Source organism: Lepisosteus platostomus, chromosome 10 (assembly GCF_059453375.1).
Source record: "Lepisosteus platostomus isolate fLepPlt1 chromosome 10, fLepPlt1.hap1, whole genome shotgun sequence".
NCBI lineage: Eukaryota > Metazoa > Chordata > Actinopteri > Semionotiformes > Lepisosteidae > Lepisosteus > Lepisosteus platostomus.
In genome coordinates this window covers 25,922,214-25,943,935 of record NC_142620.1, presented here as the reverse complement: position 1 = coordinate 25,943,935, position 21,722 = coordinate 25,922,214, and the positions used below count along the sequence as shown (strand labels likewise).

Genomic DNA, 21,722 nt, shown 5'->3' with positions numbered 1-21,722 from the left:
TGGAAAAAACATGGGCTTTCACAAGAGGGACCTGTGGTCTCGGGATATTTTAAGAGTCCCAATAATAGCTCTTTGGTATTTTAAAAATTGTATTTTAACTTTTAATGAAGATCATAAGAAGCTGCCATTCAATGTAAAATTCTCATTACACTTTATCAAGAGCTGTGTGATTAGAACTCCCCTCAATTAGCTAGATTGTATCCTTAAACAGTTCAAGTAATCGGCCCATGCAGACCCAAAAGTGCTTGTAATGGAATTTTTGTATAAACTATGTCTAGTCACCATTCCATCTATTAAGATTCATTCAATCACTTTTAGGCTGAAAGTGTAGGACAGGCTGAAAGTAGTGATTTTCTATGCTTCGAAAATAAAACACACCCTAGTCAAGTTATTAAACTTCTGCTCAATGCTGAAAATTGCATTTTAATTATGAAACAAATTAAGCTTGGTAATGAGGAGCTCAGGTAGAACAAAAACATGCAAGGACCAGGACTGAGAAAACTGGTCTGCAGTCACTGAATTACCTTTATTACTCCAAATCCCACTGCACGGCTCTCCTGTCTGTGGTGTGACTCAGTGGCTTTTGCTTGGCATAATCTATACAACAATAATAGCTCTTTAAAAAAAACTTTGAAAACTGACTGTTGCTAATTTTAATGAACCTGCACTTACAGCTCAGGCTGAATCCAATGGTCTAGATGTTGCAGTCTGAGCCTGGGCCATGTCATTAGCTAACTGTGAGGAGGATTCCCCAAGTGGCAGGGCTAATTTGGATGAGTGCTACCAGGGTCCACTCAGCTTATAAAGCAACAGCAACTCCTGGAACTGCCTGAGCTCCCACAAGCTTGCAATGGCACTGCTCTTTCAATCAACTCTAATTCTCCACGTATCGAACAATGAACAGCTCTAACGTGTGGCCGTGTCCACATGCCCTTATTCTCTTTGTTGTACAGGGGTTGTAGATGTACAGATGAATCATAAACAACTTTTAGAAAATCTTGTAACTGAAAAATAGAGAGTCATTAGCACAGCCTGGACTTGACCTGCAAAACCATTCCTACCACTGGACCACTTTCCTCCATTAAGCAATTGGCTTTCACACGTCTTGATATATTCTAAGTACAACAGTCGGTTTTAGATGATAACACATTTCTTCCTTTTACATTACACATGGTTTTCTGTATGGTTATAGGCTGAAGTAGGGGACAATGGAGGTGCCTAGGAATCTAGGTAAAGTGTGTAAAACATGGCAGTGTAAACATTTCCAGGTTCAAAGAAGAGGGAACATTTGCTGAGAAGTAGGGAGTCCAGTCTGTGATCAAAGTAATCAAAGTTTGCTTGGATTACCTTAATTAAATTCTTTGTAAATAGTTAAGTGTTACTTAACAGTCCAGAAAGACACCATATAAGATCAGATCAAGAGAAAAGGGGAAAAGAAGGATGAGACCATGAGAGAGAGAGGACAGGAGCAGATAGAACTTGAGGCTTGTGCCAGGTGAGAGTCCGTTCTTCACAATCATCTGAAAATCTCAAATGCAGCTAAGCATTTGAACCTTGCTTAGAGAGCCTGCTATTCTGTAGCTTTTAAGGAACTTGAAGTTCCTGAATGAAGAATCCCTCAGTTTAATACTGCCTCTCTGGTTAGGGCTTCCATTTATTTTGTGGAATCCAGGTTTTAGGGAGGTATTTAATTACAGGTTGTATGCTATTTAGTTAAGAAGGCAGCTTATCTCTTCTTTGCCCTCTGTAGACATTATTTAAGAGTCAAGTACTTGGTAGCAGTCCGAGGATGGTTTACATGTAGGTCTCTGAAAGTCCTTGTCTTTATACAGAGTAAATTTTCCATGTTTGCTGTGTGTAGGGTAGTGTGTGCCACTGTCATTGTGTTCATAAATATTTGTTTAATCAGGTGAGTCTGAAGTATTACTCTTTTCAGCAAAGCTGTGCTAGAGAACAAGAATTCACGTGCCTCTAACTATACCAACCACTCACATATATTCTTGGCAGAAATCATATACAAGCAGGGGGTTATATTTATTACTGACTAATCTGCCTGGTCAGATCCTGATTTTCTACATTTTCTAACCCCCCATTTGTAACAGTACAGTTAAGCTATGAAATGCAGCTCTGCAAAGCAATGGCTTTCTAGATTTAAATTAAAGAGATACCACCTCTTGTTATAGTAGAAAGCAGACGAAGTTGGGATAAATAATTCAAGTAACTGCCTGATGCAGTTCTCTGACGTGTACAAGGAGGCTGACAAAATCTGAAGGCCACTCCAAGCTGAGGATTTGGTGTACGATTTTACTCGAAGTGAACATGGACTATGAGCCCTGAGAGGAACAATTCAGCAGTCTATCCTGTTACAACAAATTTAATTCACATTTTGGCAAGAATATTTTTTACATATGCATTTTGCATCAACTCTATCAAAACTTGTATTACAAAAAAAAAACACCCAAACTAGATTAATCCATGGGCTGCCTGGAACTGTCTGACAGCTTGAAGCAGATATCCTCCCTTGTGCCTGAGCACACAGAGTACAAGACTGTTTGAAAAACACACTGTGAAATGAAGTAATTAGTGATGTCCTCCTCAGTTAAGAATCCAACTGCAACAACATCAGAATTTTATTAATGAAGTGGGCTCCCGTTAGGGTTACAGAGAAAACAAAAGAAATTCATTATCGTCTCCAGGGAACCTGCTTTTCTATTGCACATTTAATCAGAAAGTAACCCTTAAAGAAGAAAGGCCAAATCCTCTCATCAATTATCAATCTTGTAAATAAGCAAAGTTAAACTGCAGCAAATTTCAGTCCTGAGAGAGAATTTAGTCTCGAGAGAAAAATAAAATGCCATTTCAATTTGGAGAGGATTAAGGTCTACCTAAGATGTTAATCCTTTCTGTAAGATTCTTCCTACAGGGGTTAGGAGAGACTTGCCTGACCAGACTGTCTCTGGGATATCTCTCTGGCCAAAATAAAGGGATTTACATCGGATTCTGGAAATTAATGTCTTACAATAGAACATCTGTTCTTTTTTATTGTTCTGTCTTTTTCTCCTTAGGAGGATTCCTTGGGGTTAAAGGCTCTAAGATACTTGTATTATAAGATTACAGGTCTTGCAGTTACATACACAATGTGGGTCTGATATGGTTTTTTTATAACATGACAGACATTATGGCTGTGTGTAATATGGTACACCAGTTAAGAACATACTGTATAGGGTGGGACCCAGAGCTGAATTGTGAGATATGCACAGTATGTTGTCACAATTTCTCCAATTTGGAGGTTATATTTTAGACCTGGGGTTCTTAACCTGGGGGGCGCAACCCCCATAGTCCCAGGACAGAACGCAGGTTTAGGGCGGTTACATATCAAAGGACAATAACAGAGTTTAATCAATTAACTATTATATACACCTGCACGGTTAAGACTATTTACACAAGCAGGGTAACTTAGTGGTCACTCTGCGAGCCCACAGACCATCCCCAGGATACAACTCCCAGCCTGCTCTGCGGTGTGCCCGGCAAGGGCACTATATTATTTTCTATTGGGTGGGCCACGATTGCATTTATTTTTGTAGTACTTTTTTCTTCAGCGCAAGGTAGTCGTGATTAGCCTAGCAATGGAGCGTTTTTTTAATAGGTGGCACTGGAAGAGTGAGAGCTAAAGATAATGAGGAGAAATTAGTTTTTTTTAACGAGAGCTACAGGAGCTAAGAGGCCAACAATCTACTCTCCAAAAAGCCACTACTGCTTTGTTCACTACTGTGAACCAGAAGGCACTTCAGGCGTCTTTCGTCATAGCTAACTGGACTGCCAAAACTGGGAAGCCACACACGTTAGGCGAGACTTTTTTCTTACTGTGCGCTAAGGAAATGGGTTTCAATTATGTGTAGGAAGAGCACTGCAGAGCAGCTAGCAATACCAGTATCAAATGGTACCATGTCTAACCGCATTGGGCATATGGCAAGAGACATGGAAGAGGAGGCGATCGCTAAGATAAAATGTAGTGTGTATTCCTTACAACTTGACGGGACCACTGATATCTCCAGAGATGCACAAATGCTTGTTTATGTCAGATTTGTTAAAGAGGGAGTAATTAATGAGGATTTTTTGTTCTGTCATCCAATTCCCGAGCATGCCACGGGCGATCAACTTTTCGTTTTGCTGGACACAAACAGTTTGTACCTGAGCATGAAATTGACTGGAACAAGTGTGTGGGAATCTGCTCAGACGGTGCACAAGCTATAACTCGCAAACACATTGGGCTGGCCATGAAAGTACAGGCTGTTGCTCCATTAGCTTTGTGGACGAATTGTACGATTCAAAGACAAGCCCCCGCAGCTAAGAAATTGCAAGTAATGGATGAAGCTGTTTGTACTGTAAACAAGTGCAACAAGCGCACAAGTTTTCAAGATTCTCTGTCAAGAGTTGGGAGCAGAACATCATCAGCTGTTGTACTACAGTGAAGTACGACGGCTGTCCAGGGGTAACGTACTGAGTTGCCTTTACGAGGTCCGAGAAGAGGTGAGAGTATTTCTATTGGAGAAAAACTCCCCACTAGCCACTAAATTTTCAGACGAAATTGGCTCGCCCTGCTGGCTTATCTGGCTGACATTTTTAAACGTCTCAACGAGGTGAACACTGGACTGCAAGGGAAACTCACATCTCTCTGACAAAACTGAAGACTGGATCAGAAAGCTATGCTTGTGGCAAACTCGGCTGGACAACGAAAACTTTGAGGCTTTTCCTGAACTAGAGGAGTGTTTGAATGACAGCAGTTTTAAAGGCTGACCTGTGTGTGCTTATTCAGGTTAATCTTGATGGAATGACAACAGAGTTTCGGGAGTTTTTTTCAGAAAACTGTGCAGTGTCTGTGACAGATAAATGGATAAGGAATCCTTTCTTTGCCAACAGGAATTGCTCTTGAAATAGAGGAACCATTGATTGATCTGACGATTGAGATGGCCCTTAAGCAGAGGTTCACAGAGAGGCCTCTGGCTGAAATTGAATTTCTGAGTATGGAAGACTGAGTACTTTGGCACTGAAAAATCTGTGTTTGTGTGTGCGTGTGCAGGGGAGTGGGGTTTGCGAAATATTTTTAAACCCAAAAAAGGGTTGCACTCTCAAAAAGGTTAAGAACCCCTGAAATTTAGACAGTTATGACTACCACACTTTAACTGTTAAATTGAGCTTTAAGCAAGAATAAGATTTTTCGGCTAAATAACATATTTGATTAAATTTGAGTGAGCCACCAATATACCAGGAGTTCATCACCATTAAAAAGGTTGAAAACTGCTGATACACAGTAGAGGCATGTTAGTAAGTTTGAAATGATTAGAAATCACCACAAATACCAAAGAGCACAGTTTTTATCCCCATGCTGAAGTTTAAAAGTAAAGAGGTATTCTCTCCCAGAGTATTTCCTCAGAGACCTCTCTCTTTCTCACTCACCCAGAATTCTGGACGTACTCCCAGGTCCCTGGGGGGGCAGACCTTCAATAGGCTCGAAGGTGGGGTTATCTATGCCGATTCTGGGGTTCTGGGAAAGCTTCTTGAGCCTCATGGAGGAGTTGAGGTCCAACTCCAGCTTCTTGCCCTCTTCTTCGCGGCGGCGCCGCATGTCCTCCTGCTGCTGCCGGATCCTCTCTAGCTGGGCACTGCGCCGCACTGGCATGGCCCTGGAGCCCAGGTCCCCTGGGCAGTCCACTGCCATCTCCCGGTGCCACTGCGGCTCCTCGTGAGCCGACAGCTCACCACTCTTCATGTCACTGTCTGAATCCTCTGTCACGTGCCCGTTCATGTGTGAAGTAGTCATGGCGATCACTATCGCCTGGAGTCACCTTAACTCTTCAGATACAAAGGGTGAATGGGCAGTTCTCAAATGCAGCTGCCATTCTATCAACACTGTCACTGATCAGCCAAATGCCACCCTCCGAAATGGGAACACCACCTACAGAAGAAACACAGCCCATTAACACTGGCACTGTAGTACCACATTGGCTCCACTTGCATTCAATACATCAAGTATATTGTCGGTAGCAGCAAGCAAATTGAAGGTGGGTATTTCAGAGGAAAGACTTAATTGCCTACAGAAACCTAAGCGGTGAAGATCCCTCAATAATTTTGACACTGTTCTTTAATATAGAGGCTGGCCAGTGTGTTACAATATGGGTTTGATGAAGCGGATTTACAACACCTTTTCTGCCCAAGAACAATTAAACAGTAAAACAGGAGGCAATCATGTCAGTGCAGCAGGAAAAGGTATTTTCAGAAAACTTCAATGGAATATGGATAGACAGCCCTTAAACTCTCTCTTTGCCAGTTAAATCACAACCACTTAAGCTCTCTCTCATATACCTGAGACCAGGTTAAGAATATAAATGTATTGAAGAGGATATGAAGTCATGCAAGGTGTGCTGCTTTACAAAATAAAAAAAAACCAATATTGACAAGATATTATATATACACTTGAGCAGTCAGGTGTTTAAATTCAACTCAGTCTCACCAAGAACTTATTTATTGACCTGTATAAAAAATATAGCAAATATAAAATTCACTTTGTGTGTACTATCCACTTCACCTATATTTATGCAAAGGAATTTTTTACATTTTTCTGCAATGTAAGAGTTGCAATCTTTATAAAGGGACATCTGAATCACCTATTTTAATATACACTGTGCTGCAAATTATTCAACTTGCCTGAATTACTAGTTCATCAGCACCATGCTTAGAACCCCGTCAAGATTATAGCTATTACTGCTTTCATTTTGGCATGTGCAGAAGCTATTTAGAGAAATGTATTGAGATCAGCATGTTTCAGAATAGCTCATAGTTATATTTGCAAAGCCATAAATGACTTTGTGCACTAAACTTAATACAAACATCCCAGTCACATTCCTTTCTCATCTTGCAGTTTTGGAATGTTATGAAAATCGAATTGCTTTGAAAAAGAAACCCACTTCTTATATGAAGATCTACTGTAGTTAATACAGTGAGTTCTCAGTCAGCACTGTATAGATGTCATAAAGGGGCTCATTTACTAAAGCAGTACAAATATTCTCAAACACCTGTCAACAGAGGTATGACAGTGATGGGTCACAGGCTTTTAAACACAAGCTCAGTTTTTTCTCCCTGAAGTGAGACTGCATCAATTAAAAAGCCTAAGTTTCACCAAGGTTAAAAAATGATAGCACAACTAGCAAGCCATAAAATGGGGGAATAATGCCAGACAAGTTCCACAAATGCTTTAGGGGGACCTTAAAGAAGATTTGTACAGATCTGTCCAACATTTCAAATTGCAGTCAGCAACTTTTCAGTATGTTTGATGACAAACTTGGGTTTACCACTACAATTTAAAGACTATGTGATCAACAATGTGGCCTTTGTTTTAACAGTATTGAAACTGTGAAGATATACATACCATTAGGCTACATCAAACAAAACAACGCTTAGGGGAACACAAACGGTTCTGTTCAGAGGGATAATGGTAAAAATTAAGCGTAAACATTTGAAAAAAGCTAAGCAAATCTGAATCTGAACAGCAACAAGGTTGAAATGAAAAGTGCTATACAGTGTGGTGAAAAGTACACCTACTGAAGATTTTATGGTTTAACATATTTAGACATATTTCACCTTCACCTAGTTTTCACTGAGTCCTAATAGTAGATAAAACTAACTTCATCTGAAAATTGACACACAACATACAAAAGTAAGCAAACACTTTAGTCCAATCCACAGTACAGCATCAATTCAGGCACCTCAGCAATGTCTCCTATAATCTGATGTCAAGGGTGATGTTTCACTCAACATGATGGGATTATTGTCAAAGACTCACAATTTTAAATTTCCTCACTGAATGCACACTGAAGCTACTCAAAACAAACAAAAACAGACATCTTCATAGAATTTGAAGGCACAGAAAATCATTTTTTCAAGATTAGAACCAAAAAAAACATGCACCTGGTACTATTTACCTCAAAAAAGTCAGCTAAACAGATTCTTATACAAAGAAATTTGCATATAATACATAATATATAATATATAACATATAATACAGGCCTCAAAACACAGCAGGCTATAAAAATTTTGACCTGACTTGTCTTTTAGCTATGTGTAAGCTAGAAGGAAATAAATCACCAATAATGAGACCCGGTAAGGAACCTGCCTTTAGAGATGCACTACAAAATTCCCCAATGGAGAGTGGTGACAGTGATGGCAACGGAGGAATGACCATGAAGAGCTGAAAGAGAGGGGTTTAGAACACACAGAAGACAGAAGAGCTTAATTTTTAATTTCTCACATATTGCAGAGATTTATATTAAAACAAACCTAACCAGAAAACTAAACCAGCAAACTCACCCTTTCATAAAATATTTTTTTTAAATTGGATGAGGCAGCACATTCTTACCATACTCCCCAATGAGCGGGTTAACTTTGTAAGCATGTTAAGTGTAGTTAACATAATAAAAAAAAGACATTAAAATAGTCTATATAAAATCCATACAACCCTTAATTTTTAAACAAGTTAAACAAAAAAGGGTTTATGGAGATATACTCAGCTAGTCATTTAAAGCATCTGGCAGCAAATGGCAAGCTGGGCCAGGCTTGCTATTGCTATAATTATGGTTTTCAGGAAGTGAGCCCATGACTGCAGCTAGCTTTATTGTGTGGAAGTTTGAATATACTAACAGAAGACTGACTAAGGTAAACAACTGAAATTAAATAACGGACAGCAAAGGTGTCAGAAGAAAACAAATGCACTTATTCTACTATCATGACTAAGTCAGTGCAGCTCAGAGAAATCACTCCTAAGCACAATCCAAGCACTTAAAAGACACCAAGCATACTGAAAGCAATGTTTCTAAGGTAAGCAAAATAATTAAAAAAGCACCACTATGTACAACTTTTCAAACTTTTTAAGTTTTGAAACTACTGTACCTTTGAATTCCTACAATTCAAAGTAATGGAGTCTGCAGAGTGTCTGAAAATCACTCTTTTATGTGGTTTTCCTTTATTTTTTCCAATCGGAGATTAAATTGAAAAGAAAAAAAATGAATTAAAATGGTTATGTTTGAATTAACAAATGTAAAAATGAAAGTGTTCCAGCTGATAGTAATTTCTTGAAATGTGCAATATTGCTGTGAATGCTTCCGGACAATAAGATTATATTCTGCCCTTGTTATGAATCCTACAGTTATCAAGCTGCAGTTACATCTGCCTCACAAATATGATATATGATATGTTCACCTAGGATTTGAAAAAAAAGTGCTTTTTTAAAAAATCTTTTCTTACTGGTTTCATAAATAAAAATAAATGCCTAGACAAGGAATTCAACAGGTGAAAACCATTGTGAAGCCTCTTGCACAGGTGAAAGATTTATTAGACACATCTGACTTTACCTAAACAAAATGTATAAGTCACCCATAAAAACTGCAGCACCTTACATCAAACCAGATATTTCAATTAATGTCAAGGGAAGGTTTGGCAAAGTATTTCACAGGTGGGCAGGATACGAATCACTTCAGGTCTCAGAGCAATTATCAGCTCTAACAAGAGCCAGACAATCTTCAGATCAGTCCTTATCAATCTTATCTGCACAGGATACTACCAAATGGAAACACCTAGTCTTGAGATAGCAATGCTCACCGTTCTTGACAGCCTTAAACACACTTGCTTTTGAACTTTTTAATTGCCCTTATAAAAAGAGAAAATATATTATGTGTGCTTTGAAATACAGTGCTTCTTGTTTCACATACTATTTAGACCATGTATAGGTAAGACTAGAATTATTTAATAGATATTTTGCATGCTCTTTTGTTTGAATAGTACAACACAAGAAGCTGGCTGCTTCTCTGGTGATGAATTTGCAGAAACAGCAAGAACTCCCTAGAAAAAGCTCTGTATTTTATTATCACACCCAGGCTCTCTATCCCAAGGTCCTGATAACCACCAGGCCTGTTCGGCATCACTGCTAACACTTCTACTTTCTGGTGTCCATCACTGTGAACTCCTCCTGAAGGATAGGGATTAGGGTATTAGAAACAAACCAACAAGCAAGGCCCATAAGCCTTCAGATTTTGGACAGAAATATTGCAAGTCTGAGCCAGTGTTTTGTGAACTTGTGAGCTCTAAAAATGAGCAGCGCTTTGTGAGATTCCTCATGATGGACTCCCGTAGATAACCATGTTGTTGAACAGGAGGAAACTGTATATTTACTTGAGAAGCACTGACTTAATACAACAGACTTGATTTTAGAAACATCAGGATATCATTCTCTCAGTTAGAATTTATTGATGAAAATAGGTTAGATTTATTGATATAAAGGAAAAACCTTTTCTAAGACAATTTGAGTCGTCCAGGGGGAACCTCAGGCAGCTGATAAGAATTCTGAAATCTAAACTTATGTTAAATATAATTAACAGTTCTGTGCAAATTGTAACCTTTTGTCAAGTGGATATTTGTTTTCTTTATACTGAATTTCACTTTCTTTACATGGAGCTTACAAAAGAATTTTATGATTATGCCCCACTTTATACAGCAGCCGTCTTTATAAAATAGTTTTTTTTTTCAGATCCTACCTTCAACACCACTCAGATGCTCAAATTCACACTCACGTTATTTTTGTAAAGCTGGTTAAAACATTCTTATAAATGCAGCAAGGGTTCTTCTGTTGATATTTCAACAGTAACCTCTCTACTATCAATTTGTAAAATGAAAACCTCAATTATTGACAAAAAGAAAAATAAACTGGCTGAAAAACCCTGGACAATGGAGAACAATCAAACACAGCCTTTTAACCTCAGTGTCTAGGCAGTCGAGCTCTCCTATGCACACAAAGATAACCTACATCTCTGCAATGGCACTGTTGCTATCGTGATTTTGCTTTAAATAAGCTTCAGTCAGTTCACACAAATACCTAACAGGCTGAGTGTTTATTTGGAGCCAAAAACATCTGCATTACAGCTAAAGTGGACAGTGCTGCCATACCCAAACAAAAGGACCTTCCATCTTCAACACAGTAGAAAGGAATAAGAGTGGATTACGTGAACAGTAACTGTGTTACTGTAGGAGGAAAAACGACAACTGGTCTTTTTCAAATGCTAATTGTCAGATACTGGCAGAGGTCAATGGGTTAACAAACTGTGAGACTGAGGCACTGGTGTTATTACATCATATCAGTGGACTTACTGAGATGACTCTGTACCTATTATACTTTTCAGGAGAGCCTGTGTTTAAAGGAATCTTTAACTAGTCAAGGAGTTTCTGGGAAAAAAATCTTAAATTGGACTAATTAAGAAAATTACTGGTACAATGAAGTCATTCCGAGCTCAGCTGAAGTGCAAACTAAGACTCTTAGACATTGTGTATCAATTGTTTGTAGATTTATGATGCGTTTCTGTTCTATTCTATTCAAAATAACACAGATCGCATATATGCAAGGGCACATTTCAGTAACTTCATAACTGAGATCTCAAGAGTAAGAAAAATGACTACTGCAAGAGTAATAAAACAATTCTGTTTTGAAACTGTAAAAAAACAGAAACTGCAAGAGCTGCACAGAGGACACTTGTTTACACTGTGCAAGATTACAAATAGACCTAACTGATATCTGTACAAGACAGCACAATTCAAGCAACCGTTGAGCACACTATGTTATACTGTAGTTTAAATGCCTAATTGCCATATCACAGCCTGAAACGTCATGCGTGCTGAAGTATCAGATGCTGCTGCTCCTGCGAATTAGTTCCAATATTCTCCCGATGACCCCCTTAGCCCTCTCTCCCTCTCCAAACCCTCCAGGGATCAGCTGGGAAGCCTCTTTTCCAGGAGATTATCATTCCACAGGCAGCCCTCACCACAGCGGCCTTAAGCATCACCATGGGAACAGCTTTATCAGCGAGCACGAGGTCCTGAGAAGGAAAGAGAAAGGTGACTTCCCGAGTCCTTACCCAAAACCAAGCAGGAAATACTCTTTGCACTCCTTCCTGCCTACGCCTTCAGATCCCTTTTAAGTTTTCTTGACTCTTATGGCTCAACCTGAAATGTAAAACCAAGGCAGCCAGTCACTCTAGTGCAGGGCAAAGGGCAAGGGGCAAGGCAGTGGTTCCACTTCACTGAGCCCATCCGCACCCTGTGCTTACACAGCAGATGGCTCAAGCAGTCTAGCAAGACGCTCTGATGATGCCAATAAAGCCTGGACACTGAGCAGTATGATGTGTCTTCTCTCAATACTCTGACTCAGTAGATGTGCAGGAAAAGATGAGTGCACTGGGAGTACGGCTAGTGACCTATCTCTAGATCCACAACAGTGACAGAGGCAAGACAGGAAACAGAGCTAATTAAGAGCTAGTTAATTGTGTTCTACTTGAGCTTCAGCGTAAACCTGACATCCCAGTTAACAGCTCCTCATACTACATACTGTGATCAAAAGTGCTGGTCAACCAACCAGATACCTATCAAACTTAAACACTCTTCAGGAGCAAATGACCTCTCAAGAAAACAATTTTAGATCAATTTGTATATACTGTCTATATCAAGTGCAAAGATTTGTACAAAACCTAATTGCTTTTTTTACTGTGCGAAAGTTACAATTAAAAAATTATATTTGATAAGAATGACTGATGTACTTCATTTGCTTTTCCTAGGCTGAGTGTAGGAGGACACAAGGAGGACATACAGGGGAATGGCATATCACAACCCTGCAGGACATACAGGGGAACGGATTTCCCATGTGAAACAGTGGGAATTTACACCATTGAAATCAATAATTGATTCAATTAAGTACTTATAGGAGCTTAAGTGGATAGAAAACCAGAAAGACTTGTGACTACAGGATAAGGAGAGGGGATTACAGTTCTTGCATTTACTTTCCTTATTGGTTTGTGATCAATATCAAGCTCCAAGAGGGAGCAGTGCTTCACTTCAAGCACAGACCTAATGATTAGTGCTATTTTAAGCACTCAGTCCATACATTCATTATCTATACCAAGGGTCTCCAACCTTGGGCCAGACAGTGAAAGGTTAGGTAGATGGCACTCTTCATCACCTTTTCTCCTCTTAGCTCCTGACATTTCAATGTAAAATAAATGAACAAACAATGCAAGAAAACTCAAGAACAACAAACAAGTGAACATGAGCTAAAGGTTATTTCACTTCTTTAACACTTGCCCATAAGCATGCAGTGCTGGCGCTGTCCTCTGTTCTCGGGCTGGATAAAAATACTTTATTACTTCATTCTCAGGCTGTAGGTTAGAGACCCTTGATCTGTACTATTCTGAAATCAATATACTACCATACACTGCAACTTGAGCTTCAGTTCTTTTTTGAGGACCCATAACTGCAATGTCAGTGCTGTGATGCAGTGTACATCCAGCTGTGCTAAAGGTTTTCTCCTTTGGTTACCCTTTTCACATCAGTTCTCAGTCCCTTTGCAGTAGTTTAAAATTAGCAATTGACAATGGGCATCATTTTTTTTTTTGAGCTAAGGTAAAATTGACCAGGAAGGGCCTCACATTCGAAATTGGTTATTTTAACTAATCCATCAACCTCTCAGTCACATAGTGCAAGTCATCAACATTCCCGAGTGCCTTGGCTATGGTTTGCCATTTTGAAGTGCTGGGAGTTGTACCTTGGCTGCCTTTCTGCAGAAAGGTTCCAGATGAGTTCATAACAAAAAAGGAGTCCTCTATCCTGAACTGGGGGGTATGCTGTGTTTTGGGGTTTTTGCTCCAAGTTCTTTGATAAAATACAATGTAACACATTGAGATTTGTAATTGGTATTAACCCTCTTCCAATTCCGATGTATTTCAGATCTTACCCTTGTTCAGGCATATTAGCTGAAACATAACCAATAAGACCTTTGCAAAAAGGAAAAGCACCTACTGTTTAATGAAAGTATTTGATATAGTATAATCACCCCCTCTACAGGTTAATCACTGTATTACCTCTTAAGAGCTTTTTAGTCAGAATAAAAGGAACAAACCTTTATTTAACAAGTTCAGTTTAAGTTGCTGTAATTATATTTTTTAAACCAAGGACGGAGTGAAAAAGTCCAATCAAGCAGGCTGATCAGCTACAAGCATCAGTTAACATTAGTGGTTAAGGGTGCAGTTAGAACAAAAACTAGGAGACTGTGTCTACACTGGTCAGTTAGGCCCAGGATTCAGAGTCACTAACATAAGATACCTTAGTAAACATAGATAAATCAAGTTTAAGATCATTTTATGGAGATAAAACAAATTCCCTCTGCTGCAGATAAAAAGCACCTATCACTTTCAAGACACAGCAGGCAATATTTACTTCATTTTAAAATATAGCCATGCCATAAAAGCACTACAGTGACTGTTCCCATGGGTTACAATTGTTACAGTGCTAATTCTGGTGGATTAGCATGGTCAATAGTACCGTGGACAATTATCTGTGTCAATAAATACCATTCACGGGGAGGCCAGTTTTTAAATGCAGCATTAAAGCACTGTACACCTCAATATCTGGCAAAGTTCACTATAACATAACAAACTATAAAGACTGTCTGCTGTGCATTGTCTCTCCATTTGGTGCTTAAAAAGAAAGTGAAATTTGGATATAAAATTACCTGGAAAAGAAACCAATCACAACTTACATATATCAACTGCAGAAACACACTTAAAACATGAGTTATGTTTTAACAGAAAGGCCTCAAAAAGTATGGAACAATATATCCAGGCATAATGAATAACCTAGGTCTTAAAGGAACCGTAGCGCAGGTCACACCTGAAGAAGGCTCCACGGCCAAAACGTTGCGTTTTCTTTCTTCTCCTTTCAGCATGGTATAAATCTATTACTTGTTCCTTTGCAGCCTACGCAAACTGACGCAGCTACCCACCTGAACATACTTTAACCTAGGTATTTTCAAGAATCAGCTGGATGACATTTTTGAATGAAGTAGCTTCTACCAAATAAGTTGGATGGGCCAAACAGCCACCTCTTGTACGTTACATGTCTTATGGTCTTATGTATATTAAAAGCAGATGACAAGCTAGTAAAGCATCCTATTCCATAGTGCCTTTCAGGAAATAGGCTTCATACCAGGATTCTTCTTACTAAAGCAGAGTACAAACTGAACAGATTCCCTTCAAGAAAGCTCTCTCTGTGAGCAAGAAAAAGAAAAGAAATCCTGCAGGGTTAACAGGGAATGTCACATTGGTAATGAGCACAGATCTAGAGAATATAGGAACTTGGATTCCTACAGACCAGTGTTAAACCCTTACTTAGTGTGCCTGTAGTCATGTTTTTTTCAGTAGCAGTGAACAGATGCTAAAATTCACAACATATATTTGTGAAGAAAAATCAGTATAAGCAGCATACAACATAATATAAATTGAATTAATCAAGTCCATTATTTGTATGCTAGTGCATAACTATAAAAAGAATACATCTAAACTTAGGACAGTGCAAAAATGTGCCTTCTTCAAAGGGTTCAGAGACTGAAGATTAATGTAAAAACCCTGCCAGACTGCAGCAGACCAGTGACTGTCCCGGCCAGCAGTATAACCTTACAGTGTTAATCCCATCCTCCAATCCTAAACTTGTGGGGGAGGGGGGAAGCATTTTTCTTGAGTGTCTGAGTTTAAAAGCAGCAGGATTCTCAAGCAAGCCGTCTTTTTCTTAGGCAGTTTAGCTCTGGTACCTAGCTAGTGACTGACAAGTGGCAGTCTCAGCAGCCTAACTGAACCCCACAATGTCCTGTCCCATTGGCACCCTTGATAAAGATGAAAAAAAAAACCACAGATAATGAGCTTTATTTTATGTCCCCAAAAATGGGGCTACTACAGATTTGTATTCCAATACAATTATTTAAAAATGTTTTTTTAAATGAGTAATGTTGTTTTTAATCAGAAACATCGGTGTCAAACAATGACATTTTAAATGAAATTCTTTTTATTTAAATACAACTCGGTTTTAAGGAAAGTTTTTTGCACTTCCTGATTAACAAGAGTATAAAAAAAGAGATAACTCAAGAAAACCTTTTGTCATCCATCATCATGGAGAAAGGCAAGGAACTGAAATACCAAGAGACAAATGGTTGTTGATCTTCACTAATAAGATAATGTTTAATGTTTAATAATCAGTGCTACTTATTTCATACAATTCATCTTTATCAAGGCTGCCAACAATTCTTGAGCCCACTGTATTTGCAGATTCAGAAACCAGGTATATTTTCAAATACTAAGCAGGATACTTAGCACAAGGCTAAGGGATAACAGGAGTGTCTATCCCTATCATGACCTGCAGGTCTGATTGTTCTTTGGGTACACAAATATGCATGGAAATCACAGAAGACTTCCAGAGGCAAATACACCACAAAAGAAGTAACAATTTCAAACTTGATGAGACCCTCACATATGTAGCAAACAGCTTTCAAAGATGTTGGGGGGAGGAGGGAACAGAAAGCTCAATAGGAATCAATTCATGTGCTTCTTAATAAAGCAAATCCTTCAAGTTGCTTATCTATTATAATAGATAACTGACAAAAACACAGAAACTCAAGACATCTCCACGTTCACACAGGCTCTAATATGTGACCACCCTAGATATCTGGCTTTTATCTTTTATCCAAAGTGACTTACACTTACATGCATACAGCTATGCACAGTACGGAGTGAAGTACCTTAATCAAGGGTAGTGCCCCACCTGGGATTTAAACCAAGTCTTCCAGGTAAAGAATCCAGATGCTTAAACAGTGTTGCCTAATACTTATGTGCTGCTGACACAGATGTTCAGAGGTTCTTCAAGTATTATCATTGAACTTTGGCAAGTGAATTATAATTTTCAAATATGCCTACATCTTTCCAGATTCTTTTACTTTTGCTCCTTCATCTCATAGAGAAAACTGAAAGAAAGTTAATCACTTTCCAAAAAAATGCATTCCAATGGTGGCATTTTACTGTAGATCATAATCCAAAGAGAAATCCCTTGATTAACTAGACCCAAATGCACTTAGTGGGACAAAGACTAAAATAATGTACTGTTCCTGCAGGATCATAGGCAGGTACTAGCTGGGGCAGACAGTGTGCTCTTTTGGTTTCGTTGTTCTTTTAGGAGAGAAGGTATTTGAGTTCAGGAAAGCACTTTTGGTATGCCTCACAAAACTTACAAATAGTACGAGTCACTATCTAGGAGTGCCAGCTGATCAATGCAACTCCCTCTAAAAACCCCTTTGACACCACTATGTTAGTAAATAAATGGCATGGCATCATGTAGAGAGGGCAAAAAGGGTAAAAGAACAGAAAGGTGCAAAGACGATAAAAATTCTAAGCACTTGCTGACGTTGTCCAGTCCAAGATCTGAAATCAGCTTTCCTCCCAGTATTCTCACAAGGTTAAGAACTCTCTGTCCTTTGGAAATAAAGCAATCTTCAATCCCAATTACCACATGGCTTCCAACCTCTTTTTTTTCTGTATGATGACTATTCATAAGTCTGAAGTTCTTTGCTAAAGCCCAGTCAGTTATGATGGTCGTACTCATGTGCACCTCTGAAGAGGCCTGTGAGCAGCACTCTGGAGTATCGGAGCCAAGCAGCACAAGAGGGCTATTGTATCCATTCAACAATGTGAGGGGACAGGCAGTTCCTGTCAGAGGCATGGATTCCAGGCACCCGGATCAAGAGCCTTCGTCACCACACAGAAACACTCCAGAAAACGCCTGCCACTCCAAGTTCTCAGGCTCTTTACAGTTAAAAAATAAGTTTTGAATAACTTCACCAATTTGCAGTTTCATAAACCCCCCCCCCCCCCCCATCACGCTCCTTCAGAAAACAAGGTTTCAAAAACAAAGCAGGGTAAAAGAACCTTCCTTTGCCAAAAATGAAAAGTCTCAATAAAAACGAATACACTAAATACACTAGAAGTTCACTTAAAAACAATATTGAAGTCATCTCCTATTAATAACATCTAAAACATCAACTTAACAATAACTCTAAAACTCTCCTTTCTATCAGCCTCTTCAGAGTATTTCCATACCCTTCATTTACATAAATACTGTACAGTGTCCTTACCAGAGACTGAAATGCAGAGCTTAGTAATGTAACCGAGCTTACAATATGAATTGGGAAATTTCAAAATAAGCTGCTGCTTCTTCAATGTTAAGAAGATAGAGGACTGTATCTGTTAAACACAGCAGAGCATGGAGCTGTGTCTAAAGTGCCCCAGCTCTCTGTACAAACATACACCACTCCCTGAGAACATCTGCATCTTCACTAGCCTAGTGCCGCTATCTTTGCACTGGCCAAGCTGTTGGCTGTTGTCCAAATTACATCTGTCTCTGGTATAAGTCAGTTGGTAACTTTCTTAATCAAAAACAAGGTGCAGACTGTTCACTCACTTCGAGACTCTGAATCCACATTGTCTTTCTTCCAAAGGACAGAAACAACCCTTAAAACCCACCTAGTTTCTCTTCACACACTGCTGAAGGTAACTGGGAGCCTGCTAACGAAACTAGTTCAAATTTCATGAATCTCAATACATTGATGGTTTGAGGAGACAGTTTATACAGGGAGAAAGTTTTCCACCACTTTAAATGGACAAACTAAGTTATGAGCATCACAGGAAGCATATCAAATATCACACTATTCATGAGGAGCTTTAGAATACTATAGGAAACTTTCTACTGTTCACATCAGCAGGACTAGCAGCTATATTTAAAAACAGTTATTCTACAAAATGGTCAAACACATCTTACGCATTCTCACATCTTACGCATTCTCACATCTGGGTCTGTTTTGATCCACCACTTTGCTAGGAAAATGTTTCTCTTTGTCTGAAATACAGCAAGCTGTAACACCGAGTTAACACCAATTCATCTGGGTAGATGACACACCCCTTTCCCTTACTTTGAACAAGAAGTTCCCAAATGATATTTTTTGCCTTTTCTCTAGTGAAATGACAAAAGTACGAGTAACTAGTCTATTCTGCCTTTACTTTGATTCCCTTGTGTGACAGTAACAGTTAAAGAGTTAAGCATATCTTTCTGAAAAGCTTCTCCACACACAAATCATAGCTTCCTCCTATTGTTTATCCTTGTAAAAAATGAAAACAAAAAAGCACAATTTCCCTAGTAACAAATAAATAACTGGGCAGACTGCCAGTGCAGGTGCAGAGTGACCAGAGAAAAATGCTTAGTGATAGTGACTCTGATAGACTGTGACCACATTTTACTGTGAGCTCTTCTAACTATGCGGCTCTTAATGGTCTGTTCTTTCCAAGTATCAGTGCTAACACATTGCTAGGGTGCTGAATTATGCCAGAAAATCAAGCTAATCAGCTTGATTATCAAAACATCAGCTTCCCAGTCATCCACACAGTCTATCTGAAAGTGAACAGTTTGCAACAGATGATAAGTTAACAAATAGCATAGCCTGACTGAACTACACTGGCATGTTTGACAGTACGTGAAAGTGTTTATTCCCCAAGACTTCACCAGCTATCTGAAATACTATTGCTAATTAGCATCTGTGCTCTTCCAAAAATGGTTTGTAGTTATAGCTTCTGTAATGACATCCTTACAGAACTGCTACAGTCAGCAGTTCTCCATTACTTATGTCGTGGTTTTGTCTTTCCAAGAAGAGCAAGGGGCATTCATAATATAGATAACCATCAGAAACCACCCCTAAACACCTAGTTACAGTGACTGGTACATATTGCAGAAAACATGGACAGCTATGAAAATTCCAAAGCAAAAGCCGCCCATTTGTCTGGCTGCATTACATTCATTTCATACATATAAGCTCTCTCTGCAGGTAGAAACATCACATATAGGCCAGGCAGCATGTGGTCATTTATGAGTAACTACCACAGCAGAGCAGTGAACTTTATGCTAAATAAAGAAAGCATACCGACCACAATTTACATAAAAAGTTTTGTAAACACATCACATATAGGCCAGGCAGTCTGTCTTACGCCCGTGAGGCAATGATGAAAAACTCATGTGTGCACTATCTGGAATAATTTATGTTTGCTTGAAGATTTACCCTTCTAGACTGAAAACTATCCAAGTCATGTGGTAAATGCAACAACCTAATGCAACAAAAAGCAACATACAATTAGTATGCAAGAGTACAGGTTTTCATTTTATTTAAGTACTGAACAGAACACTATTTTAAGTGTAACTTTGTATTATTACAGTACAGAAATAATGTTAACAGTTACTTCAACCATATAAGAGTGTGTTCTAGCTAACTTCTGGTTGTTCAAATATTACATAAGCAGGAGGTATCTGTATTCTTAAACATCATAATGCCAAGGATTAAGAGACTGGTAGTACAGCATGCGGCATCTAACATGTCAGCCTCAAATGAAGTCTAAAGAAGATTGATGTAATCATCCAGGCAGGGGTTGCACATTGGTGGTTTTGAAGGGGAGCTCCCATTACCCATAAAGTGCTTTGAGCAGCGTATCCAGAAAAGCGCTATATAAGTGTCAGGAATTAATTATTAATTTCAAGGGAAAGGTAAAAATGTTGCACAAATATGCAGCAGTGTGCAGTATGAGATCACTAAAATGACTACAGTACGCTGTGTTTTGTGAATGATGTTCCCATAATCTTTGGCAGTTTGTCACAGCTCCTGTCACAGCCTAAATAGCAGGTAAAAAAAATGTTTTGAAATTCTTGGGGCACCCTGAATACTGCAACAGAAGGCTTGAAATCAACCTGGTACTGTTCACTACAATTTAGGTCTCCTAATTAAATCTGGCAACAGTATCTGCTCACTATACTCTGACAAATGTCAGGATACCTCAAGACCATCTGTTCTGCTTAGATTAAGACATCAGGCTTCCTAGCTCACTGATGCTGCAGCACTAACAAGGACAAGCAGGCAATTCTGCTGACAGGCAAGGCCCAGCTGCTTGGGCCACTGTGCTTGCTGCCAATAGCAGATGGTTGTCTGGGATCATGATGAATAGGCCTGCTGAATGAGTGCAACTGGTGTCATTCAGCAGATTTTTTACTATTACTAAATGCTGCTACCAAGGGAACACGAATGGTAAAAATCGTTTGGAAAGTGGGATTCAATGTACTATTATTAAAGGTTCTAAATAAAATGATTGGCAGAATCAAAACCTGCAACAGTACTATGCAATGATGCATTCTGGCTCACAAACTGGCAGGAAGTCACTGGAAGATCAGCCCAGCCAAGTCAGATCTCACTGGAGGTGAAACTGCACTAAGGAATGCGGGTTGCTACACTTCAGTCATTGGAATACACCCACTCAGATCTTACAGGAAGTGAAACAGGATTTAAGCAGTGCTGTATTTGTTACTCTCCAGGCTATTATCCTAGCTTAAGATGGCAAGGAGTTCCCAGGAGATGGTACACATCTGGACAACTGTCAAAGAGAGGTTTTTAGTACATAAGGACTGGTGCAAACAAGACAAGGTTGCTTGGCCCATTTAGCTCTTTTTTCAGCTAACTGAGCCAAGATACTTATCCAATCATCCCGAAAGCAGGTTAGCAGTCAACAACAGGGCAGCTAGCTCCTCCCACATCCTCGTGTGTACACAAGAAGCTCCTCACATTTTGGTTTTAAACACACTAAGTTTACATTTTCATGTTTTACAGTTGGTTCTGAATAAGTCCATAGAACTGAATTTGTTAATACTTTAAGGGATTCTGAATGCCTGAATGCCTGAACCATGTCTCTTAGCAGTCTTCACTATTCAGGACAAAAAAGGTGTGGTTA

The 21,722-nt window shown here is 39.1% G+C and overlaps 1 protein-coding gene across 4 annotated transcripts in view; it reads right to left on the bottom strand.

Moving 5' to 3' along the window:
- pals1a (protein associated with LIN7 1, MAGUK p55 family member a) overlaps positions 1–21,722 on the bottom strand; it is an 82,210-nt gene that overhangs the window by 44,466 nt on the left and 16,022 nt on the right. For 2 of the 4 annotated variants that reach the window (XM_088648895.1, XM_088648896.1), the window contains exons 2-3: positions 11,955–12,042; positions 5,458–5,956 (exon numbers count right to left, since the gene is read on the bottom strand). In XM_088648895.1, coding sequence (XP_088505021.1) covers positions 5,458–5,821 — 364 coding nt within the window. In that variant the 5' untranslated portion in view covers positions 5,822–5,956; positions 11,955–12,042. The remainder of the gene's footprint in view (positions 1–5,457; positions 5,957–11,954; positions 12,043–21,722) is intronic. The other 2 variants (XM_088648897.1, XM_088648899.1) reach the window with 1 other exon arrangement.